Source organism: Spodoptera frugiperda, chromosome 28 (genome assembly GCF_023101765.2).
Source record: "Spodoptera frugiperda isolate SF20-4 chromosome 28, AGI-APGP_CSIRO_Sfru_2.0, whole genome shotgun sequence".
Taxonomy (NCBI): domain Eukaryota; kingdom Metazoa; phylum Arthropoda; class Insecta; order Lepidoptera; family Noctuidae; genus Spodoptera; species Spodoptera frugiperda.
Genome location: NC_064239.1, coordinates 13,692,888 through 13,718,218, shown reverse-complemented (window position 1 = coordinate 13,718,218; position 25,331 = coordinate 13,692,888). Strand labels below are relative to the sequence as shown.

Here is a 25,331-nt window from a genome sequence, read left to right as displayed (position 1 = left end):
ATCATCATTTCATTAAGCTTTCCCTTACAAAATCTTGTTTGATAAAGTAGTAGGTTCTATGGGATTATAATATAATAACACGCTCCATAATACCGAGGTAGTAAGCAGAGACAGCGGTACACTTAACAGAGCGGTGCTTATAAATCAATAACCGATGCAAGAGTTATATCCGTTAACCCGCTAATGATGTCCAGGTAAATAATTACCGACATCTCAATTTGTGCCCCAGGGCTGTCCACAGGCCACAGATACATATTTTATTTAATCCAGGCTTTTAGAAAAGTGAATTAAGATGTAATAAGTTTTTGTAAGTGGTTATTTAAGATTTTTTTTAAAATATATTGCTATTGTGTTAACAGACATCAATGATTATCAATACTTGACCTTGATGTGATGGTACAAGGATCACTTTTACATTTTTACACAGAGTTTGCTTGTTGAGTCAGTCTTCAGAAAAATTAACCTGGTTTAAGCTGGTAAACCAGTAGACGGATAACCTAATGTTAAGCAATCATCACCGCCCATGGACACCCGAAACACCAGAGGCGTTATAAGTGTGTTGCTGGCCGTTTTGAGAGTTAGGAATTTAAGGGTTGTTGGGGAGTCGGGAATTGGGAAGATTGGGTAGGAGGGTAATTGGGCCTCCGGTAACCTCACTTACGTCGGTTTTCTGTGAGGCCGTAGTATCACTCCAGTCGAGCCGGCCCATTTCGTGACGAAGCATGGCTATCACATACATATATAAAAATTCTTTACGGCTGCTTTATGTATCTAATGCAAATGTAAAATAGGAACCAAGATGGCCTCAATAATATGAATGGAATCATAAAGATTGGCTTTTAATTCCAAGGTTAATGTCATAAAACCATGAGAGGTTAGTAAATTAAACAAACATCTACTAGTGTATAACTTATTTAGTATAATTATTCTAATTTATATTTGTTTACCGCGGGTTTTAAATTAACGATTAAATTTATCTAAATTACTCGTTTATCTACGATTATAACTTGTTTGTTTATAATATTGTGATAATTATAAATGTCCTCATGAGAATAATTCTAGTATATCTGTTGATTTAAAAATTATGAAACTAGAGTTTTCTTCTCGCAGCCCTGAGATGTAAGTATGTGATCATGCTGCGCGCGCGCCTAATCACGATCTATTGCCGAGACGGATCGGAACTTTTCGGCTTCGCTTCGGCAACATAAATCACGGCTATACGCGAATGTAATGATCAGCTCAAAGAAAAAAATGGTAACATAATATTTATGGGTACAGATAGAATTAGGGACACAATTATCATTTATATTCTCTGTCATGTTTATGGTATTATTTTTCGATAATTGCTTACCTACGTAGGTATTCTTGTGTAGGATTTGTGAATAAATGTGGCTGGTGGCGTTTTTATTGATCGTTCGTTACACGTTAATCTTTTTAATTTTATATTTTCCTCAACTTTACTGTCACAACAATAAAGTGACACGGATGAATATTTTTATGGCGTTTTTATACCAAAAAATAAATAAGACTAACAATTTAATTGGATCCTTTATGAAATGTTACAAAGTTATAAAATCGCTTGACTCGCGACCGTATATTTATGTGACTACAGTGTACATAGCCGGAGGTACGGCTACCGTGAATATTTCCTAAATTAAGTTACCCATGTCTCTGGTGGCACCTGTTGACGTATCCTACGGCACCGTGAGGGCTTCTCGCGATAATTGATGAGCATGGGCCTGTAGGACCCCCACTGGCGAAGGAGGGTCATGTTTGTTACGCGGGACAAAGTATAAGCGGATTGCGATAGAACTTAGTTGGAGATTTTTAGCTTTTAATACTGGATTACTAAAGAAATTATTATAAACACACTCTTTACTACTGTAAAGCTTTGAAATACAACTCATCTGTAGGACATTTAGTTGGTCAGTGTAAAAGTATTGTTGGATTAGTGTATGTCTATAAAACAAAATGGTGGGTGCGCTCATCACTTGTACCACATAAAATTTCTAACATACCGCGGGGCGCGTCTTCGCTTGCCAAAATAAAACATTAATATTATAACATTCTAATACAATGCACACCTGCCTTGTAAACAAAAAACATTTATAATTATAAAATAAAAGGAGGATGGACTATGTTGTGCCCGTGCCGTTATCAAACTGAATTTACATTAGCATAATATTAGTTAATTTTACGTGTATTTTATTGTCTCTAGTTTTATTTTATTATGAAAATGTGGTTTCGGTAATAACCGTGATGATTGAAGCGGGCTGCTTGGATTAGATTAACCGATCAACTATATTGTTGATCAACACAGGTTATATGCTGAACAAGGAAAATTCTGGTCTCTACATAAGACCTGAAAGGAAACCTCTCTCCAGACTCTACGGACAACGTAACAGGTTACCGGGTTCAAAGCTGGAGTAGGAACGGGGTAGTTTTAAGTCAGTGAGAGACACTCCCTCTCGCCTCACCCAAGGCGGGAGAAATTATGGAATGATTTTTCACCCTTAATAAAAAGGGACCAAAATACTTAAGTTAAGTAAAATTCAATAACTTTATTAGCATTTGACGTTTAGGTCCCTAGCTATATTTTATCTGGTATTTATTTTCATAACGACCTTTTAACAGTTGACGTCAGCTGATCCAGGAGTTATGACAGTCCACAGCCCCACGTTTTATTGTTATGGGTGTAAACAAGTGGCCGAAGCCGCGGGCGGCGGGATGTATACTTTACGATTATTACTTAATCAACCCGTTTTGCCAATATTTTATGGAAACATGTATTAATGGTCGAATAGACCTTACCGCGGCGGTTATAGGTTATTGTAGATGATGTCACGCTGTTCCAGGGAGGGAGGGGGGTATCAGCTGCTTGTAATTATATCTTGTGTCTTAGTCAGCCGTGGTACCACGAACCGTGACAATACGACATCTAATTACATTGCCATGTCTACATCCTCTTGACTGCATTCGGCTACTTGACTTCTACCATGTGACTAATTTAGCCAACTGCAGTAAATGTGCGACTATATTCATTGCAAGTCAGGCGCAACTTAGTAAGCAAAAGGTGCAAATATAGTATCGTAGTTGAAGACTTAGCTTTAGGTAGGTCTTCTGATAAAATTATAGATAGTTCTAAAATCCAATATTTTATTTTTACTGCAATCCAGGCAGCATCATCAACTCACCAGTCAATACTGGCTTTCGAAGAAATCACAGAAGAATGCAAAACGTATTATTTTTTTTATTTGCTCTACATAACTTCCACACGATTTCCATACAACCGTCTACTATTGTACAACAAAATACATACTAACAAAAAAAAAAAACAACCAATTATCGTCATCTGAACTAACGACTACAATGTCTAATGACTTACAATACCATTGTACAGAGGGGTCGGCAGTGAAATTACCGGTACAAAAGACTCGCGGGCGTCGCCACGGGGCGCCTGTTATCGTTCCACCAAACAACAACACCTTCGAACCCCCAAAATAAACCTTAAATCTATCAGAATAAGGGTTAAAACAGCTGCATGGTTACCGTATGTAATTTGTATGAAGTCTTTATTACGAAAATATACATTCGTTAACAATTGTAACGCGTTTGTTAGTGTTGAGATGTTATCGGGGTCATTTTCGTACCCGGCCGCGGCGCGGGGGTTAGTTCGGTCGACACTACCTTTACATGTACAATGTGCTTTCGTTCATTTGTCTTCGGTTTTGAAAACAATTGTGCTTGTTTAACTTAACAGCTTGATTAATGGATGGAGAGGAAAGTAACTGATAATTACTTATTTAAAGTAGCTACAAGTTTGTTTTGGTCTCCAAACTGTATCCTAGCTTTAAGTATTGAAAGAGACAGACCACCACTGATAGGGTCTAATAGGGCTGATGCTCGATTCAAAGCTGTGGACAACATAACAGGTTACCGGGGCTCCGGCTCAAAGCAGGAGAAGGAACGGGGTGGTTTTTAGTCAGTAAGAGTCTGACATTCCCTCACCCGAGGTGGGAGAAGACATTGGATGATTTTCCCCCCCTCAAAATGGTTTCCTCAATTTTTAATATGGAGTAGGTAGTTGTACAGAGAGCAAGACTCGTCTAGACTAGACTGCAAACTACCGACTTCTCCTACCACGCACACAAGACACGGCTCTCATAGTTTCAACTAATAAATGTCAAAAATTAAAACTGTGTACTAAAACTACGGCGACAGTATAAAATTGATGGCTCCCATAACATTTTTAATGGCAAAGCACGAGTTTGAAAACGTTACGTTCCCACTGTTTCCAAAAAGTTTATTTACACGAGAAAGCTTTGTTTGGTCAATGTGTTTTTATTGTATTTTTAATAGTAATAAAAGATTTTAGTGCCGTTTATCAGAGGTGACTATCATGTAATAAATTACGTTGCAATTTTAAGTTTATTTTAGTTTTTAGATAGTTACCTATGGCGGAGGTGTTCGGGCTGTAAATCAAAAGTGCATTAGTTAATTATATTATACGAGTTTGGAAGAAATCTTGGGTTTTATTGTAGTCGTTGGCATTACGTGGCTTCCGTTCGAAGGGAGATAGAAACATTTGTTTTTTTTGTTTAATTATATAGTAGGTGATCCTTGTGAGAAGACTTATCAGTTCATAAATTAATGAAAACATGGAAAACTTTTTCAACAATAAATGATATATCAAGTGACAAATGGATTTCACAAGTATCTAAACTGTGTTCATATTGCTCTTACTTCTCATAGAGTGCTTTCAGAGTTTCAAAGACATTTTGAGACCGTCTCATTTTGATTGCCTGATAGCTCTTGTTCAGAGTCAGTACCAACCCCAAAGCGCCCTCTAAGCCGGTATCATGACACCAATTTCATAACAGCCCAATAACAGACCCACTAATTGTTTTAGAAACTGTCTAACTATCTAGAATGGACACATAACATTATTTTATGGCCAATAAAACCCTACACGGCGTATATGTTTATCGCGGAGTAATTTTAATGTGGCCCACCGTGTGCTTTACATCACGTGCTTTATTGCTCGCTCGCCTCTTTGTCACTGGATCCCTGTTTTATTACACACTACGTGTTCTTCCCTCATTAAGTTACTTAGTCAAACTGATAATAACTGATACGTGACCAATGGTACGCAGGAACCTCTAATTTACTCCCAAATTCATGTTTTTAAACAATAATTATGATTAAAGACCAAAAGATATCCAGTATTCGCTAATTCTCCTACTTAATTATCATGATATCATCTGCCCAACGTGACAAATATCGAATAATTAACCAATCCGCGACGAGATCACGCGAGTGTCGCAGCTGGCCGGCGCGTGCGCAGCCACTTCCTCTGATCTTTGACTCGGACAATTGCACGCATCTGCCTTCGCTCCCTCTACGATATAAGATCTTTAAATTGGTCCGATATCTCCCCTCGCCGGGCGACGTACTCGAGACCACCGGGAGGGGGGGAGGCCAATTTATCTTGGCCTGGATTCATCACTCCCGGCCAACATATGTTTGCAGCTCACATGTTCTCATATTGTTCTCAATGACATGCAATAAGGTTGAGAATTGAACAACTCGCTGGCAGCAAGTTTGTAAGGAAATATGTTACTCAATCCTTTATTGTCACAAGGATATGAATTGAAGTGGTTCGCGATCAACTAGGTGTTTCCGCCTCAGCTGTTTATAAAGTGTTTTAAGACAACATTCTGTTTGGACACTTTCGTGAAGTGAGCAAACTTTTTGTTGGAACCTCTTCAGAGACTCTGTCACCGGGTGACATCGCAAAGATGGTCACTTAAAATTTTAAAAGTCAAAACTTTTCAACCGTTATGACCCAAAAGCAAGTCAAAATCGGTAAAAGCAAGAAATGTCGGAAAGTGAAACAAGTGGAAGATGAGTACGAGAGCCGCGGCACTCGCAGGCGGGCGCTGCTGCTGAGCAGCGACGATGTCGAGCGAATGGCGGTGGAGAGCTCGCGGGCGAGGCTGATCAACCACTTAGTCAGCAAGTCGGAAGACCATTCTCATAGAGAGCCTGCGGCCTACTGCCGCAGGTCCAACAAATATCAAGTTCCATCCAGCTCGGTCACTCACTCGTCACATGCCAACAGAGTGCCCATTCCGAAAGCACCGTACGTAATCCCTGCCTACCAGTCTCTCGTCCAGCCGCCACGGTGGTGCCCACAATCAATGAAAACCTCACCTCAAGGTTCTTATACAGAAAGAATGGAAATTCCCCCGTACATATGCAAATGTGCAAACTGCACATCAATGAACTGTCCCGGCAGGAAGGGCAACGGCTCCAACTCGCGGAAGTTTAAGGGCAACATCACGACCTTCTGCGACCAGTGCACCATGACGCCGAATGTGCACGATGTGGCGTGCGGTCGGACTCCTTTACTCTCCAGTCCGATATATTCCGATACGGTAGCGCCATGTTGTTCATCTATGTTCGGTCTCATAGATGACCACTGTAAGAACACGCACGGCCGGAGTGGCCCCTCACCAATCCTAAAGAGAGGTTGCATGAACTGCGCGAAGAAGAAAACATTTTGTGATTTCGACCCGTGCAAAACCAAGTCTGTAAAATGTTTTTTTAAAAAAGAACGGGACGAGTCTTCTGATTGCGAAGAAATAATTTCGAGGAGGAATATTTACAATGAGGGTATCAGCGACATGGTCACAGGTCGTTCAGCTCCGTGTCCCAGGACTGTGCCCTGTTCCCCTCGATGTAGCAGCAGGACTTCAGTAACGAGCTCCTCCAGGAACAGCAATATTCCTCACTCGCACAGGAACGAATCCAGATATCACAAGCATTGCGTAGATCCGCCTGACGGGGTATATGTTCAGGACAACTTCACGGAGACGACGAGGGGGCCCTACACGTTCGCGATCCCGAAGCTGGTGGCCAGGAGGACGTGTGGAGCCAAGCCCTGCAGGCGGCACTCTCCGGTGATGCACAACATCAAGATGCCGAAGAAGGTGCTGATGTCGGAGCGAGTCCTGGACCACGGCACGGAGAGGATCCCTTGCAATAAAATGCCGTGTCGGAGAAAATGAACAACGATTAGATTCGACTCGTTGGTAATCAAGTTCAAATGATCATGTTCAAATGGAATAAATCGGAAATCATGGTTAATTTATTAAATGGTTGTGTTTTCTTTATTATTGTAGAACAACAATTTATAGTGATAATATTATGACAGTGATAGCTTTTTGGTGGAAGGTGAGTTATTTGTTATAAAACATTTATCACTAAACTACACTAGTGTTAGCTTAGCGCATTACCTATTGTAAAAAAGAAAATAATTTCTATACAAAACAGTTCTATCAACGCTTTATAATATTCAACCAACATAACATTTATAGAAGTATATTTTTCGTAATTATGAGTATTACACTCAACAGACATATCATCCAGACCACATTGAAGGCAGGGGCTATAAAGTGGCGGTCGTATAGTGCACACTGCACAGCACATGCACCAGTACAGCTGTCAGTTAAGCCGGGCCAGGGGTCACCAGCTGAGAAAGCACTTGATTCAATAATCTGGTGCAATTGGAGCGTGGACGTTCGTGCCGCTGCGAGGTGCACAACATTTTAGTTTCAGTTTAGGTATGTAGAGTGTTATTAGAAGTCGAAATGGGATATTTACCATGTTTATTGGTTTCTATGAGTTTAAAAACTTATATGTAGTATCGATGGAAAGTTTCTAAGTAAATAAGGTTTCGTTTTCAGGTAAATGAGAAGGAGATTTAATAATTTCCTAAACTGAAGTAATAAAGGTTATTTGATTTGTTTTTTTAGGATGTATTTGCCATTCATTCTTCAGTTTACTAGTTGTTTCTTTTAAAACGTTTTTACAAATAAGTAGATCAAAATTAATAGCAAGACAAGTAAGATATTTTCTGAAAAATTTTATCCTCTCTCACCAATGTTTTGACTCAGTAAACAAAATGTGGTTATTGTTGAGTTACTAAAACTGGACCATTAGATTTAGCTGCAAGTTGCAGACTCCTGTCGAGCGGGGCCCGGCACGCGTCGCCTGCGCATCGCAATCTGCACACAGCCACAAACCCAGTTTGTTTGGACGGAGTCCCTCGCGCCGACGCCTGTTTTCATTGCTTTTTATTTCGTTGGCTTATTTACTCATTGAAACATATTACAGCAAATTGAAAAGATTAACTCAAACACTGCTGCAGATGACATAATTCAGTGCAGAATGAGAAGCGACATTGCTCACTTTATCCTGTGTTTATCATGAATGATGTTAGAAGACTTATGGCCATATTCACCCTACGCCCAAAACCATACTATAAAAGTAAGTAAGCGTGACGTAACACGCAAACCAACCGCTTGTTCTGTTAGGTGTACTCACATATAGGTTTGCCACCTGACATTCACCAACCTTAATCTTAAGTCGGGTTCCGTAAAATTTAGGAGTGGTTGTTGATAACGAGTGCAGAATTAGAATAAGATAGTATTATTATTTGGTAGGAATTACCACCTCCTCGTCTCTTCTAATTTTTTTTAAGGGGACATAATCATTCAATCACTTTTCCCGCCTTGGGCAAGGCGAGAGGGATTGTCAGACTCTTGCTGAATAAAAACCACCCCGTTCCTAATCCTGCTTTTCGAGCCGGAGCCCCGGTAAACCCGCTAGGTAGTCCGTAGCTCCTCGCTCCTTAGATCCGTTTCTATACTACCCAAACTGCATTCAGTATGGCATCAAAACCTTTAATATTTCCACTCCCTAATCAGTGAGAATGTATTTTAATCACTCGGCTTATATTTTACGAGGCAAAAGTTTTGTTTGTAACGTTTTAAAGGGCCATAAAGTATCAAAAGTCAGTTAAACAGTTTATGTGGAATGGTCATAAAACGTGGATGTGTTGGAACTACAGGCGATGTGGGGAGCTACCCTTATCTGTTCACCCCATCGGTGTATAGCGTTATAGCGTATCAATTTAAGGAGTATAAGAGAAACAACAAGTTATTTTGAAGATCATACAAAAGGAACACTCCCATTCAGTAATTTTGGATATTTTTAGATACTAGAAGAAATGGACTGCCTCGTTGGTCAAGTGGTCGCAAGTGTGACTGCTGGACAAGGGGTCTCGAGTTCGATTCCCGGGTCTGGCAAAGTATTGTGTGTGTGTTTAGATAAGTACTAGAAGAAGTATATGGTTAAGATCTACCAGTGTTTAGATTAATCAGGTAGACTTTAGCTTAGCGAGCATCTTGTAAAAATAGAAAAGGCAGCTAGTTTGCTACTCAATTTGCAAGCAGGATTCTGTAAAATTGGTTGAAAATAAATAGATAAATACAGAAACGGCGCGGCATGGAGATGTAAATTAAGAATCTATTAAAACCTGAAACGAAATAGTAGCGGAGCGAACATGAAAATATCCTAAGAAACAGATTAATCGCGGTACTCAGAGTCATTTAATGGTTACTTATCCTTTGCAATTGTTTTCGATAAAAAACCGATACCGAGGAATAATTTAATCTAATATATAAAATTCTCGTGTCACAGTTTTCGTTGCCATACTCCTCCGAAACGGCTTGACCGATTTCGATGAAATTTTTTGTGCTTATCCGGTATCTGTGAGAATCGGCCAACATCAATTTTTGGTCCCCCTAAATGTTAGGGGTAGTACAACCCAATTTTTTTTAATTTTCCGCGGACGAAGTCGCGGGCAGAAGCTAGTTAATTATTAAATGTGCGGTGCGGCAGTAAGTGTTAAATTCAAATAAATTGACACGTGGCTCGTCACTAATCATGTAACACAATTATACAAATTATAATTATAGTGTGCCCATGACAATTACTTGCCCAGTGCGCTGCCCATTGCTGCGCATGCGCAAAGGCGTGAACATTGTCCTTATCTGATGAGCTTTGTTCTGTGAAGTAGGAGGGTGGAGGATGCGGGAATTGGGTAGTTGTGTGATTATTATATTAATTTTGGGAGATATGATTGCGTATGTTAATGAATGAATGGATGGCCTTAATGATCAAGTTTTTGGTAGACATGTCGTGGTGGCGGAGGTGTAAGACGCACGCTTCTTACATATGAGGGTGCGGATTCGAAACCTACGACAAGTACCAATGTGACTTTTTCCAAGTTATATGTACCTTCTTTCTAAGTTATGTTTACCACAGCCTCACAGGAAACCAGTGTGAAACACTTACGTTGTGAATATTTGCCAGTTTATCCTCTGATAAACTATTGTAGGTTAGCAAGGTTAGCAACGCACTTGCAACTTGGGGAGTTGGGGGTATCCCCGCAACACGGGTGGCGTCGATTGCTTGTTTCAGGTGATCGTTCAGGATATACAGATAAGTCTCATAAAAACGATCATGTTGTCACTGATTACTTGAATATTTCAACAATATACAATAATTAACAAATCACAATCAATACTAACCGTTTCTATAAACCGCATACATTAGGCTGGTTCCACACAGGCGGGCTGCGGGCATTCACATAAATATAATTATTTCTATAATGGCGTAGGGACACGCCCTGCAGGCCGGCCGGTGACGATTTGAATAAATTGCTTATTTTCATAAACTACTGCGTTAATTGATCACGGACATGATTGTCACGCGTTTTTGACTTTCTTTACTTATAAACTAGTTCCTACAACGGTATTCGGAGCTCCGGAATATCTAGCGGGTTTACCGGGGCTCCGGCTCGAAAAGCAGTAGGAACGGGGTGGGTTTTAGTTAGTAAGAGTGACATTCCCTATCACTTCGCCCGCCTCGAAAAGGTCATTGGATGATTTTACTCCATTAAAAAAATGTGGTCACAACGGTTGAAGAGCACAGTTATATTTTCATGAGATAGACCTCATAATCATAATTATCATATTAGTCATAAAATATCTACTACTGAACATGGGCCTCCCCTCATGACTTCCAGATCTAAGACGTATCATTGGGAGGCAGTATTAGATCTTCAATTTGAACAAAAGAGCATAGCTTTTTCGTATAATCCAATGCCGTTATTGTCGAGCAAATATTTACGAGGGTCTGAATTTTATTAATCAATACGTTCTAATTGATAAATCGCGAAGAAAAAGAAAAGAAAGCAGTACCTAATATAATACAATTAAACAAACACAATTTACAGATTCCATACTTATGATACATCTGATCAAAAGATTCGTGCGGGTCATGAATTTCTTCAAAAACAACCCAGCAGTTTTCGAGCTGGCCTACATACAAACGGACACACATCTGTCACTCTGTAACGATGATCAAGCGAATACCGGAGGAGCACAGTCCGGAGAAACATTTGACAGACGTTTATTTCCTCCGCTATGCACGACGCGGGAGACGAACCCGCGACCGTTAGCTCGTATTATTATTTGTAACCCAATTATAGTTTTTATTGGTTATTAACATACGTTGTATGTACTGGTTGTATTGTATGTCTGTTGGTCACATATTTGTGTTGAAGAACATTTATCTTGTCAATAAAGATGTTACTTGAAACTATTTTCTTTTGGTTGATGACCCATACAGTTTTATATTATTAATTGGTAGGTAACACTAAGGTGTATTGATGATATCCTGTATGGGTCATCTTTCACTGTTCAGTAAGTCTCTGCTCATTTACTCCTCACCTCCATATCGGTAACAGATTTAATTAAACAACGATCAAAATAAAGCCACCAGTCGTTAACGAGCGATCCCCGGTCAAACAACTAGTGTAGCAATAATTTTGTTATTATTTGTCGGTACATATCAAAAGATGTCAAAATGCTGAGTGATCGGAGCGCGTTTGAAGTGGCCGCCGCAGGGGTGCGCAGGCGCAGCACTCGCCAACATTTACATAAAAATAAACTTTATTAGTTATATGACAAGTTAATTAAGTTGATATCTTTACGCCATGCTCTATTGTGGGAGAAATTAACGCAGAAATTGAGACCAGATGGTCATTTATTTATATGTAAAGTAAGAAAGATTAATTGCCATATTTTAAAATTGCTCGAGAAAATATTCACGGAGTAATATTCAGCTTCATACACCTACTAATATTAATGAATACTCGTTTATTGTGGGTATTATACCAAGGTGAACAGAACAACCAAGTTTCACAGATTCAAATAACCATGAAATCTCATCAAATAATTATCTAGGATAAACATCATCATCATCATAATACCAGGGAAAAAGAACTCTTAGAACAATTACAAACCAAAAGTCAACCACAAAACACTAAAAATAACCCTTCCACAAAATGTGAAAGCAGCGCTTCCTCAGCCGCAGCACCCCTACGGAACCAGTGGCTCCAATCAATCACGTACGTCATCAGATCCCAGTCGTTAGCAGCAAAAACTGGCTCCGATGCCGAAGTAATAAGTTGCCGTACTATGACTTACATGAATAAACAGTGAGCGAGCCGGGACGAATTGCAATCCGAACCAATTGGAGCAAAAACTTTGGAAGAAACTTTATTAATGACCTGAATATATTTGTGTTTGTTTTGCTAAAGATTTTTGGGGAAGTCATTACTGGCTATGGGAAAGGTTTTGTCTTAAGTCGTACTCATGAAGCAATACAAAGAGGTCTACAGAGATGTCTTAACTGATTTTCCCTTTAATATAATACGTAGCGCCCTTCTCTATTTTCCAACATGCAGTCCCATATTACAAACATGTTGCCAATTGTCCACATATTAATGTGCCACTTTCTGAGCGCTTATAAGTTTTAGTACTCTCTGGTTCTTCGTGGAATTAATTGAGTATTGCGGTTTCTACTTCTTGAAAGGCCTTCGATGAAATTAGATTATAGATACAATTGCACAAAATTATATCTATGATTAACTATTTGTAATTTGTGACCGCAAAATCCTCAGACAGATATGTACCTATATTTGGATTATTTTGTTCCGTAGATGACTTTTAGCATGACTTTTAATCACCACGAATATCTTCGACAACCTGTTATTATTCGAGTAAATCCCCCTTAAAAACACTTTTATGTTTGTTTGATCAGTAACTACCGTACTCAGAGATATTTAACGATCACCTAACTATTCCTTAGCAACGATTTTATTCCGAAAATCATTACTAGGGACTGGGTTAAGTAACCATTAAATGACTATAACGACGGTAAGTATGAATTTTCCCTGTTCATATATCTATTTTAGTCCGACAAAACTGAAGGAAAGTATTTTACTAAACGAAAGTGTTTCATCAAAACAAGATGATCCACCCACTGCAGATTTTACACCCAAGAAAGAACACGACAGTAGTCCTGACAACTATAATCACCACAAAAAGCTGCCAAGAAATAAACTGATGTCTTTACAATAAGGAGGTCACTTCAACCATATTGGGACATGTTTGGCAACCCGTCCGATACTGACAGATCATAATTAAGATATCAGAATATATGTTAATTAGCAACGAGTGCCATTGTTTATTGCATTATGTTGCTGTTGCAATATAAACCTCTTTGTATCAATGATTAGTCGATTGTGTTCAATTTGATTGAGCTTTGGTTTATCGTGATCGCTCGAGGACTGATTTTGATGTTGTTTTGATGGAGCTCTCACTTTATAAATGAGTGTAGGTAAGTATGTGATGATTTCTGATGGGTTTATATTCTTAGGCTTTACATTTCATGCTTCTTTGTCCAAGATGACGGTACCTTTATAATAAGTAATAATAATCCTTCCAGGTCATAATTTTTCACATATGTTACTCATTTACTTACGTTCCCTCTTGATCACATCCATATCAAATAATAAATAATCATGTCTTCAGCACACTTTATGTAATTATAAAAGTCATTAAGACTTAAAAAGCTAATGATAAAGTATCTCCAGAGTTCATATTACCGATCCTAGATACAAACAATAGTTAAGAGAATCATAGGCAGTTAAGTAGTGACGTAAGAGTCGGCTCGCCAGTTAAGTTGGATAGTTAGACAAAAAAGTGAGAACACAATAACAATATATCGTCAGTAGATCTGTGATATAAACCAACAAAGCTAATTCCATTAGCCGCGGCTGCGATCATCTCGCTGCTAGACTATTAGCTGTACTTACACAAATATGATACTATCTAGTGCCATAGATGTAGGAATGTACACAGGGCACAGTACAGAGTGACCAGAATTTGAATAACAAGAGATGGACAAAAATAATATGATCAAATTAAATTATTGATGGTGTGAACAATGATATGAAAGAGGAAGAAGTGTATGACAGGATGACGTCAGACAGGGGAAAATGAAAAAAGAAGACAGTTTGTGTCCAACAAATATATGTAGCAAAGAGTGTGGACGTAATCTTGGATTGTCTACTGAGGGACACTGGGACAAACATAACCCTTTATGAAGACCTAACTGTGATTTTTAAGCCATTCGTGGTAATTGTGGCATCGTCCTCCTTTTATTTGCAGTGAAAGGCTAATAGATGAGAAATCTTACGGAATTGTAGCTGTTTCAAAATTTTTACTGTAGGTGTTTACATCAACATGTGGGTCTCAATATTACTAATGCCCATATATCTCTCCTATAACGTGTTAATTAGTTAGAATCATAATAAGCGAGAATTTTTCTCACGCTTTACTTACTTTCCATTCTTTCTCTCGTTTTTGATTTACTACGTATTTAGTTCTAAACAAAGGCTTGTGGCAATATTTAAGCTGCTTGCTAAGCTTATTTTTAAGAACAAAGCATTTCGTTATCTATACCATTACAAGTGACAAAGGATTAACGAGCAGTAGTTACTGTGTTAAAGGCGGTTGCTATTGTTCTCTGACCAACACCATAAATCTCATTGTTTTGAACGAAAACATAACAATAAAAAAATAATAATGTTAAGTTAAACCATGTCTGATACGTTCCTAACTCTATCACAGGTAAGTATTTCATCGATAACTAAATACAATATCTGACCATTATCTGTTGCTAATAAATCTTTCAGGAAAGTCAGTCTTATTCACTTGAAAGTACGGTTGACATTCGAATAGAAAGTTCAGAAAATAAGTCGCACGGTCCACGAAATGTTTCTAATAATTAGTTATCATTGATCATCTGAGCTCGACCACATTAATAAAGATATTAAATGCCTTCTTTATTTAATGAACAACTGGATTAGGACTCTATTTACAGGGAGGTAAAGTTGGTATTGGTGTGTTTCTGTCGTGAGGAGGCGGTGAGTTCAAAGGCAGCGGCATCTGTCGCCCGGCACGAGTAAAACCAATCATGTGACAGCGCCACAGAGTAAAAAGTAATGTTTGGCTATTTTTTTTTTTGTTTATTCTGTAAGTGACCGCAGATATTACTAAAATAGTGGAGCGTGGGTGTGGACTGCAGCGCTGCGCTGCGATACTCGTGGTTATTTTTTAAAACTTGCAAAATGGCTCTTGATATACATAGTCTCGATAAGTTTTTAGTGCTTAAACTATCTAATATCTCCTTAAATAGCATGAAAAGTCACTAAAACTTCGAAATCCTTGTGGTGTCCACACTTATTTGCCCTTATTTCGAAACGTCATCACCTCACCATTGTGCATGGGATTTTAGAAACCACTAATGGTTATAATTGTCTCAACCAGTTAACAATTGTTTCAATAGCTAAAGAACTGTAAATCTTGAGGAACAATCATGGAGTTTTTGTCTCATTATTATTACTGATTGATAACAAATAAACCAAGTACAGAGAGCAGGACTGGAATCATTTGAACTTGATTAATAAATCATAGAGGTTGCGTGCGCGGGAGTGGACATGAAAACTGTATTAGTGTTCAGAGGGGGCCGACAGAGAGCCAGGCTAATCTCCAGCACACTTCACTGGGTCCACATCAAAATTCGATTAAGTTGACCCTCTCAACCGTCTTAATTTTAATCTGAACGTGAGTCACAGAGTCGGAACACTCAAAGACCTTAATCCCTAAAATTAAAAACGACACGGTACTGCTCATCCATGTTTCCTGAAGGCTTGAAGGATCGAATTACTTGCGCTAATGTTGTAAGGGTTTTATACAAGTGGTTATAATATCGTTCGGTCATTGTTTTTCCTTGATTGTAGATTAGTCATATCGGATATAGGCTGATATTGCGAAGCTTTTAGATTCTACAAAGATAAAGTGGTAGGTTTTGGAACTAGAAAGGACCAAAGTTACCATTAAGGTGGTTTCATAGGCGGTAGACCCTAGTACAATACCATGAAATCGACCAGAAAATAATCAATGATTGATCAATAGGACTTCATCTTAAATTCCATCCCCATAACACGTCGAACCCATGTAGTTAACTCGTTGATATTACTGAGCTACAGCAATTCCCTAAACATTAGCCTTCACTTGACCCTCTGCCGCTGCCCGCCGGCGCAAATAACCCCGTATAGGGTTACCCCAGTTAACACCTCCGCTGCAATATTTAATCCAAGCGTTGTATCGCGAAACTAAAGACGGGTGTAACTTGACGCCTGCGCAATACAAAGCCTCCTTTAAATCAGCTCAGGCCATAAAGACCGCGTGTATTAGCTTTCGGCTCTCTCGCCTTTTAGTGTTCAATTGTGGAATATAAAACGGAATTATGTGTTGTGTGTTTTGTTGTAATTGCAGGTATGGTGTGTGAAGCAAGTGGTTGAGTGACAATCCTTCAACAATTCTTTACTGTCTACTTATCATGCGTCTTCATACATTACACCGCTTTAGCTCTTACATGGTAGAAACAGCTGATACTGCTTCAAACAACTACCAACGTATCACAGGTTCTCATGGAAAAATGAAACAAAATCCAATATTTCCAAAGGCTAAGTAACAAAACGGACTTTTTTCGCGAACCAGTCGCGAACTGAACCTATTCTTTACATCAAAGGTTTGCGGATTGACTGCATTGTGTAGATACGTATCTTGTTTCTGAGATGGTGGTGTCAAAAGTACCGAACATGTAGTTGTAGGCGTTCCTGTGAGAAAAGGAACAGGTGAGAACGGGTGAAGTTAATTCGCTAATGTTGCATTGTGCGGGTCTTTTGGGACCCCGCGCGCGGTTTAGGGTTACAGATTTATTAGCTATTTGTGTAAATGTTCGAGGTAATAGTTTCTGATAGACTTGGCACGGCGAGCTTTGAAACTGAATCTTGATATTTTTGTAAAGAATTGCGAAGGTATTGAGAATATTGAGATGTGGTTATCAAATGACGATGCGGGTGTTACAAGTATTTATTGTTAGTACGTTTTGTTGTAAAATTAGTTGGAATACATTTGTAATACTTTTTGCAAATACTTTTTGTACCGCATTGCTCGGTATTGACTCGCAATTAAACAATAACCTATCTCCCGAAAAATAACGTATTCATAAAAATATCTACTAATAAAACCAACATCAACACCACACTAGTTAATACATTGTCGTTTATCTAATCCACTGTCTATTTATACTTAATTTTTTCAAAACACAATAATCTTTAATGTATCGCAAAAAACCTGACGATCCATCACCGCGCAAGCTTTTCAACAACATAATCTAGTTTAGCGTCCATTAATCAAAATCGTATCGATTCCCATACACTATCGAATCGAGACCTTTTTTAATAATATGACAGGTAAATGCTCGGCATTTAGTGAGTGCTTTTTCTTTTTTACTACACTTACAACTTTATATTTACCATCCTTAAAACCTCTACTAACTTCTAACAACTACACAATAAGAGCTATATTACAATGATTGGTTTGAATCGAATGGTAAAATGAATAATCGTGTATTTTATTATCTCTTGTGCCGGCTGACTCAATTAGAGGCGGCATGTATCGATGCATCTCTCGAATCGGTATTCGATTTATTAATTAATCGATATACAAACATGGAGCCGTCATCGTTTCGATATAATATTTTAGATAGATCGCTTTATAGTGTTCCGATACGGTGTTTGAGTACTAGAACTGTTTATATGTTTTATTGTTATTGGGGACTATGGGAGAACTTAGTTTTGGCTGTGAATGTGATGTTTTGGGAAAGTTGGTTAGACTTTTATATGTGGAGTGCTAATATTTTTGATACTTATTTATAGTATTGTGTCTGCCTTCACTTCCATTTTGGAGTTTTGGAAAGTAGGATGTAAGCAATGATTTCAAGTTAAAAACTTTTATTTTCGATAGATAAGGTATTGCTAAACTTAACCATCTCAGAGCTGCGGACTCGAAAAGCAGGAAAGAACAAAAAGCAGGTAGGAACAGGGTCGTTTTAGTCAGTAAGAGTATGATACTGCCTTTCTCTTTTTTTTCATCATTGTTCTTTCATGCATTGGATGATTTTTCCTCGTCAAAAAAACCCTAACCATCTACTAGTTTACAATTTGTGTCAAAAATAATAGAAAACGAGTCCAATATTCAACTCAAATTGTTTTGGTCTATCATCATAAACTATTCAACCACCACCTTCCCCTCAGCCCCGCAATTCAGTTAGCAGTTTCATCAAATTAGAAGCACACCACTTAACGGCCGGGTCTAAGAGACCGCGCTAACCCTCTCAACTGAAACCACATTGTAACATTTAACCCTTCCACTGCTCATAATCCCTCTCGACGCGACCACTAAACCGGAAAACGCAAATTATACAACAAAGACGTAACACATCTGCGCTCGCGCATCCAATGTCGATCCTTGAAGAAATTGAACGTTATGCACGCGAAATTGAACTTTATGTGAAAGGGGTAAGGAGTGGTGCGTTAAGTGGATTTATTATTGATATCAGATATGTTTAATAAGTGCAAGGATGCAACGATGCGGACAAATCCCGGTTCAGTTTCGTAGTGTGGCCATGCAATTCGCATAAATTTTTGGCGTTTTTCAGGAAAATGTAATAACGATAGGTCATGAAAAATTACACCCAGTAATATGAAGTGTAAGTAAATAAAACAATTTACTTCTTAACTGCAAACTTTATTAGATCAGTCCCTGATCTATGAAACAGCTTCTTGTGGCAACGATGTAGTATATAATTTGTCCATTACATAAAACTGAACCCTTAATTCACTAAACATCTAAAACAAATATCTCCTTTAAACCATATAGTGTCGTCACCCTACAAGAATTGCAACAAGTAACAGTCTCAGTCTACCAGCACGCATGTACAATGTACCGCAGCATCCGAGCAAATACAGATGAGGAACATATACTCAACGCTCTATTAACTAACACCCCTTTACTGAGCACAAATCTTATTACAACCTCTTTTACAAAAAGTAAAAAAGTAAATCCTCATATTTCTTTACTCTATGAATATTAGGATTAAAAACTATTGTTGTAACAAAGTGCTTAAAGATTCTTCTAAAGTGAACCCTTTTTTGCAGACTCTTTGAAATAAATATCATATCTTTTCGCCACATTAGCTTTGTATGGGTAAAAATAAATGTTTTGGGGTTAATCGGATTTTTTAAAGTAAGTTTTTACGTTTAAAAAGATGGTTTTTAGTATGATATTCGGGGAACGGAGACAAAATTATTATTTGTGGTTCCTTTTACAGATAGATCACGTTTTGTCAACATTTCGTTGTTTAAAACTAATGCATTCTGTTTTTTGTAAGACAATGCTTCACTATGCTTTCTGTATGCTTTAGACTTGGTAAATATTATTGGCTATATTGAATAATAGTAATAGTAATTGTGTTATCAGATAGATAGTTTATCAATTTTATAATAGAGATGATTACGGTGTATAAAAGTATTTGTTTCCATCAGAAAATAAAAAGTACGTATCTAATGTTTTAAAATAATCTACGAACCTAACATTAAAATGAAAGTCAACTATCATCTTAGTATTTTACTGTGGTTGTTTTTGAATCCCATAATAGTACAACTGGTACTTTTACAAAGAACTTATTGTATTTACCTACAAGTTTATTTATATAAAAACTAAAAAAAGAAGTCAGGAATACCTCGGCGAGTTTTAAGACCCCTATAATACGTTATTTGTATACACTTGTCAATCAGAATATGCTAACTAATGATGACATCAACGTTTTATCGTTTTTTCTTCCCCGTGACATCGGCGGGACAACAAAGTGCCTTTATTTAACATTATCTAAAGTATAACTCATATAATTTCTTCACACAAAGAACCGACATATTAGGACTTGAAAAAAGCAACCGTATTGTAGGAACTATACTAAAAACCGTATCTGACAACATAACATCTCAATCACCACTTTCAATATAACACAATAATAAACTTTCTTTTAAAACTAATAGGGTTGAAATTCCTGTGGGGTGGCTGGGATAGGGTAAAGGCCACAATAATTGTCGTCACCACATTAAGTCTGTCAACGCTCATCCCTGATTTATCGTCAGTAATTATTCTCGGAGGATATTTAAAAGAGCCGTCCCAGTAACATGTGTTATGTTGTTATACAAACATGCTTTACTAGCGGAGGTGTTATTCTGGATCAGAATACTTGTACCACGGTCATATTTTAGGTATCGATGAGTTAATTGTTGTTATCTAGGTTATTCACAATCTAGGTTAAGTTTAATGATTGATACTGCGAAATAAAATAATATGAATGAGGAGTATACTTGCTTAATCACATTTTAATTGTCTTTAAAACTGAAGCATGCATCAAATTCCTTACAAGTCTATATGGGCCGAATGATTTAATTCAACCCAAGTTGTAATCAATACTTTCCATGCGTGCTTTATTTTCATTAAATATTTCTACAAAAATTCCAGCAGTAAGACATCATAACAGTGAACAAAAGGTTTCGAACAGAATACCCCCGTACGTGGGAGTAGAGAGTGGCGGGCAAGCGGCGCGGGCGCAGCAAAGCCTTCGATTGAGACATCCGACACGCCATCAAACGCACCGCCTTTCTATAGCCCTTTACGTATCGACAACTGGTACGCTCATCCTACTGCTCACGTCACACCTTGAACTTAGCTTCTAACAAAAAGGTATAAGGTTCATTTTTGTATATTTTTGGTAATTTGTTAGATTTTTCATCGGAATGAGTATCGTGGCCAGTCTTTATCCATTTAACCCTTATATCATTCATTGTTGTCTGAAATTTGTCAGTTGCGTGATGTAGAGGACATCTTTTGATGGTTTTTTCGTTCATTGTTGTACTAATGTTGATATCGGATCTCGGAGTGCTAATGTGGTGACGTAACAGAGTGCTTTATGTGATACAATATACTTCTAACTTTTATTTTCCATAGAGATGCGACGCGATTGTCGTATTCATAAAAAACTTGTTTATCTGACATCTGGATGGGTTTCAGATAAACCCTTTTTACTTAAGATATGGATTAAAAGGTAAATTACGTATTTATTACAGCGTTATGAGGTGTAGGGAACCGGGTGAGTGGAGTTATCAGTGGCTATGGTTTGTTTGTAATATTTGGTGCAGTAGGAATTGGAAACCACTACAGGATGGACAGAAGTAGATACGGGTCGTGTTGTATAATAAAGTTCCAATTTCCATCAGTTTTTGATAGTTTTAGACTATTAATGGACTTTTTATAGTTATTTCACTCATTCACGTTTAAACTAAGTAGTGAGTCGACTTCGATAAAATGATTTGATTTTGTAAGAGAGATAGAATAGAACTTTCGGTAAAGAAAGTAGATAAGAACAATTACCTAGGTACCTACCCAAGTTGTAGGCGGAATCTACATACATGCATGACTAAAGTCAAAATTATATCACATAGACCGGGAAGGCACCTTTAATATTAAAGCAAATAATATTATAACATTAAAAAATGTCTGACCTTTAGTAAAGCTCGTTCCAAAGTGTAGATTCCTATGGAGAAGAACGAGCAAGAAACTCCATAGGTTACTCTTTTCCAATCAGCTCCACAATAAAATTCAGTAGTCAAAAGAACCCCTTTAATGCACGTTCGACAAAACAAACAATAAAATAATTAAATGCAAGTATCACACTGCAATGTTTGGCCCCCTGATCAATAGGTAACAATACGAAGCCATAATTAGAGGGGATAGGCAGACATCGCTTGTTAGTAAACGTTGTCACAGTGTGGCCAATGTCCCACGGCTGGACTAACCGTGTCATTATGGCGATGACTGTACTTCCGTGTACCTAGGTTGGAGGGATTTTTGTATAAATTAGAAAATGCAACCCATGCAAGTATCATATACTGTAACGGAACCCTGCTAGAAAGATTAATACATTGTTAATTTCTCCAGGGCGCATTGGGTGTGGCGAGAGAGAGTGGCAGACTCTTACTAACTAAAAATAGAAACAAACGAGCAGACGGATCACTTGACAGTAAGCGATCAACGCCGCACATGGACACCCGCAACAACAGAGGTGTCACAGGTGCGTTGCTGGACTTTTAAAAAGGAGTACGCTCTTTTCTTGAAGGTTTGATGATCATATCGGTTTGGAAATATCGCCGACTCCGCTGACTCCGCCGCTCATCAGCTCACAGTTTTGCTGTGCGAGGCAAAAAACAGAAGCTACTGTGAGTATAATTGCGGTATTATACCTATTCATCGTTTCACAGTGACTTTCGACATGTCTGCTACATTGATACGCGATGTAATTTCCTATACAAAAGCAGTACTTACTTGTATCTATGGAAAATTCTCAAACGCGTGTATTTAGGCACAACAAAGAAGGCGTAATCATTCAAATTGGTAGATAACTGTTTATCGGCGATTTATATACATATGTAATGTATATATGTATGTTTGTATATAGTATATAAGTAAGAGCTGTCGAGAGGAAATTATTCGCTTTGTTAATACAATCGTTATGTGTGAAGATTTGTTGAGCTAGAGAAGTAAAAGGTATCGATAAAAAGTTTAAACGATTTAAAATTGTCATAAAATGAAAGATATTATGTAAAGAACTGCCCAAGTTGCAACAATATTAACATTCGTTATAAAAAATATGAATATTAATTCTCGTTTAAGTTCTCTAATTTCTTAATTTCTCAGTATAGGATAGACTGTGTGGCAATAAACAGATACGAAACGTAACGTATAGATACGAAATTAATAAATTTTCATTCAATGATTTCAGCGATATCAATATTACATTAGAATAATTTAATTGCTTGACAACAGAATTAATTGTCGCTATAATCCTTATCTACAAATTATGAAGTAAATAACAATACAATCAGTGTTGAACTAGAATCGATAGTATCGTGGAAGTGTCGAGTGCAGCCCCTCCCTGTACAGTAAATGCGTTAATCAAGTGCGCGCGCGCATAGCAGCGGTAATTAGATTGGACGGCGCGTGCGTCGGTCGCGACCCGCAACCTTTACCAAAGATAATTGTGGAAACAGAAGGTTTAGTAAAGGTAATAGGGTAATAAATATTGAAAACAAACTGGCTGTCCCATAATTTCTAAAGGATTATTTTCTTGGTTATTTTCATAATTTTTTGAGTATCTCCTCGTGAAATTTTCAAGGGCTTTTACTATTGGTTGGATAAAACTCTTGTGCTTCAGCTTGGTCTAACTGTAAGTAATAAAAAGAGGTCTTATAGTTACGTGTCGAGCTACAATGAAATTGACAATAATAACATTATATTTAGTTAGTACGTATGTTGAAATCGCAACAATTTGTTTTTCCATCCTTTTCACCTACTACTGTGTCTCTCTGCTTCACCCTTTAACTGTTAACTGTTAGAGAATGCCACCAGGCATTAAGTCCACCATTGTATATGTTGTATAAGAAGTGTGAAATAAAGTAAAATAACAATTTTGGATCTGCCAATATTCAGGATTTTCAAAGAAAAAAGAATCTGTCTAACTTTCTACTTTAATGATTGTAGAAAGTGGTACTACTGCACAGCTCTGGTAATGTGTCCCGTGGTTAATCAGTACCCGGCGACTTCTCGCTGCATTATGAGCAGTAATTGTTTCGTTCAGAGAGATTCTCTTGCATGTAGTTAGTGTACTGTAGTTAGTGGCATTGTGGGTACTACACTACACACACTACATTACACTACACTGCGTTACATATGGCGACCGTTAACTTTGACAACTTAATTTCTTACAATCGTGTGGTAAGTGATACGACTGCGAGAGATGATGGTATTCAAAGTATCATATTCCGCCTCTACCGGATTGATATTTGGGTATATTTGGGTAGATTCTTGGTTGTGTTTCGCTGCGTGAGTCCTGATACCGGAGGCCCAATCACTCCTCCCCCTAATTCCTTATAGTTAAGTAGTTAGGTAGATGTTGGGGGTGTCCATAGGCGACCCTAATTACTTACCACCAGGTGATTCTATTCGTTTGCTGCCCTATACTATATTTTTTTAACACCGGTATAAAAAAAGAAACTAGATAAGAGCAGATTAGCACCGCAATGATTCAGTAGTGTTGGCGAGGTTCGCGACATTATGTATAAATAAGCGTGTTACATGGGCGGCGCACGCTCGTTGCGCTCGTTGCCGGCCATTAGGCAATTGTTGCCACAACTCACCAACACTGGCCACTTTACCACCGGCACACTCATGTAGCCAACGCGAAGATGATCTTCACTAGATCTTCATAGCAGCTTCCTCTGTGATGCATAGTTGATGAGTTGATGACAAAATAGTTTCCTTCAATTCGGTTATAATTTCTGGTTTGAGGAGCTCTTGGGTATGACTATTGCGGTTTCTGAAAGTGAAATAATTATACTATGTTATTAACGTATGTGGTCCCCATTAAAACAAAGCGAGATTAGGTCAAAGTAGACGCAAAGATCTGTATATTTGGTCTCGCATAGATGTAGCTACATATTCCCTAATATTTAGGTAGGTATGGACCTGAACAACAATCAAACCAATATGTCCACGTGACTGAAGTCTTAGTTATCAACTAGTTGAATATAGCTGAGTATCAGCCCTAACACATCAGCCGGTTGCGCGGGCGCACATCAACGTGAATACAAATTGTTGTCACATACCTTCATATTTATTGTACAGCGTGTCTCAAACTTTGTAAATGTAGGTCTTATTTTGATTTGACCTCTAGCTATGCCAACAGTTAGCAGACTTAGGCGGTCACTGTTGAGGCTCAGTAGGGCTAATGCTCGATCCGGTGCTACGGACTACCTGGTGGTTTGGCCGTGGTTCTGGCTCGAAAAGCAGGAGTAGGAACGAAGTAGTTTTTAGTTGACACTCCTTCTCGCTTTATCTAAGGCGGGAGAAGTCATTGGACGATTTACACCTTTTGTTAAAAAAGATGGTCACTATTGGACATAGGCCTCAAGGGTACATACTAATATATGAACGACCAAGATTGGCAGGTTTCGAGGCTACAGCTACGTTCTAAGATGACGTCTTGGGAATTGCTGCCGCCCGTTGTTTTTTTTGTAAATACTCGCAGTTTTA

The 25,331-nt window shown here is 38.1% G+C and overlaps 2 protein-coding genes across 2 annotated transcripts in view; both read left to right on the top strand.

The window, feature by feature from the left end:
• The window catches only part of LOC118265271 (3-oxoacyl-[acyl-carrier-protein] reductase FabG), a 247,171-nt gene that overhangs the window by 25,764 nt on the left and 196,076 nt on the right, over nt 1-25,331 (top strand). The window lies entirely within an intron of this gene.
• LOC118265328 (uncharacterized) lies at nt 5,762-7,158 on the top strand. The gene has a single exon (XM_035578144.2). It carries the CDS (start codon nt 5,841-5,843, stop codon nt 7,068-7,070), a length of 1,230 nt encoding a protein of 409 aa, XP_035434037.2. The 5' UTR covers nt 5,762-5,840; the 3' UTR covers nt 7,071-7,158.

Bases quoted from the DNA above. Each gene is read 5' to 3' on its own strand.
- LOC118265328 (XM_035578144.2), top strand. From the start codon at position 5,841: ATGACCCAAAAGCAAGTCAAAATCGGTAAAAGCAAGAAATGTCGGAAA.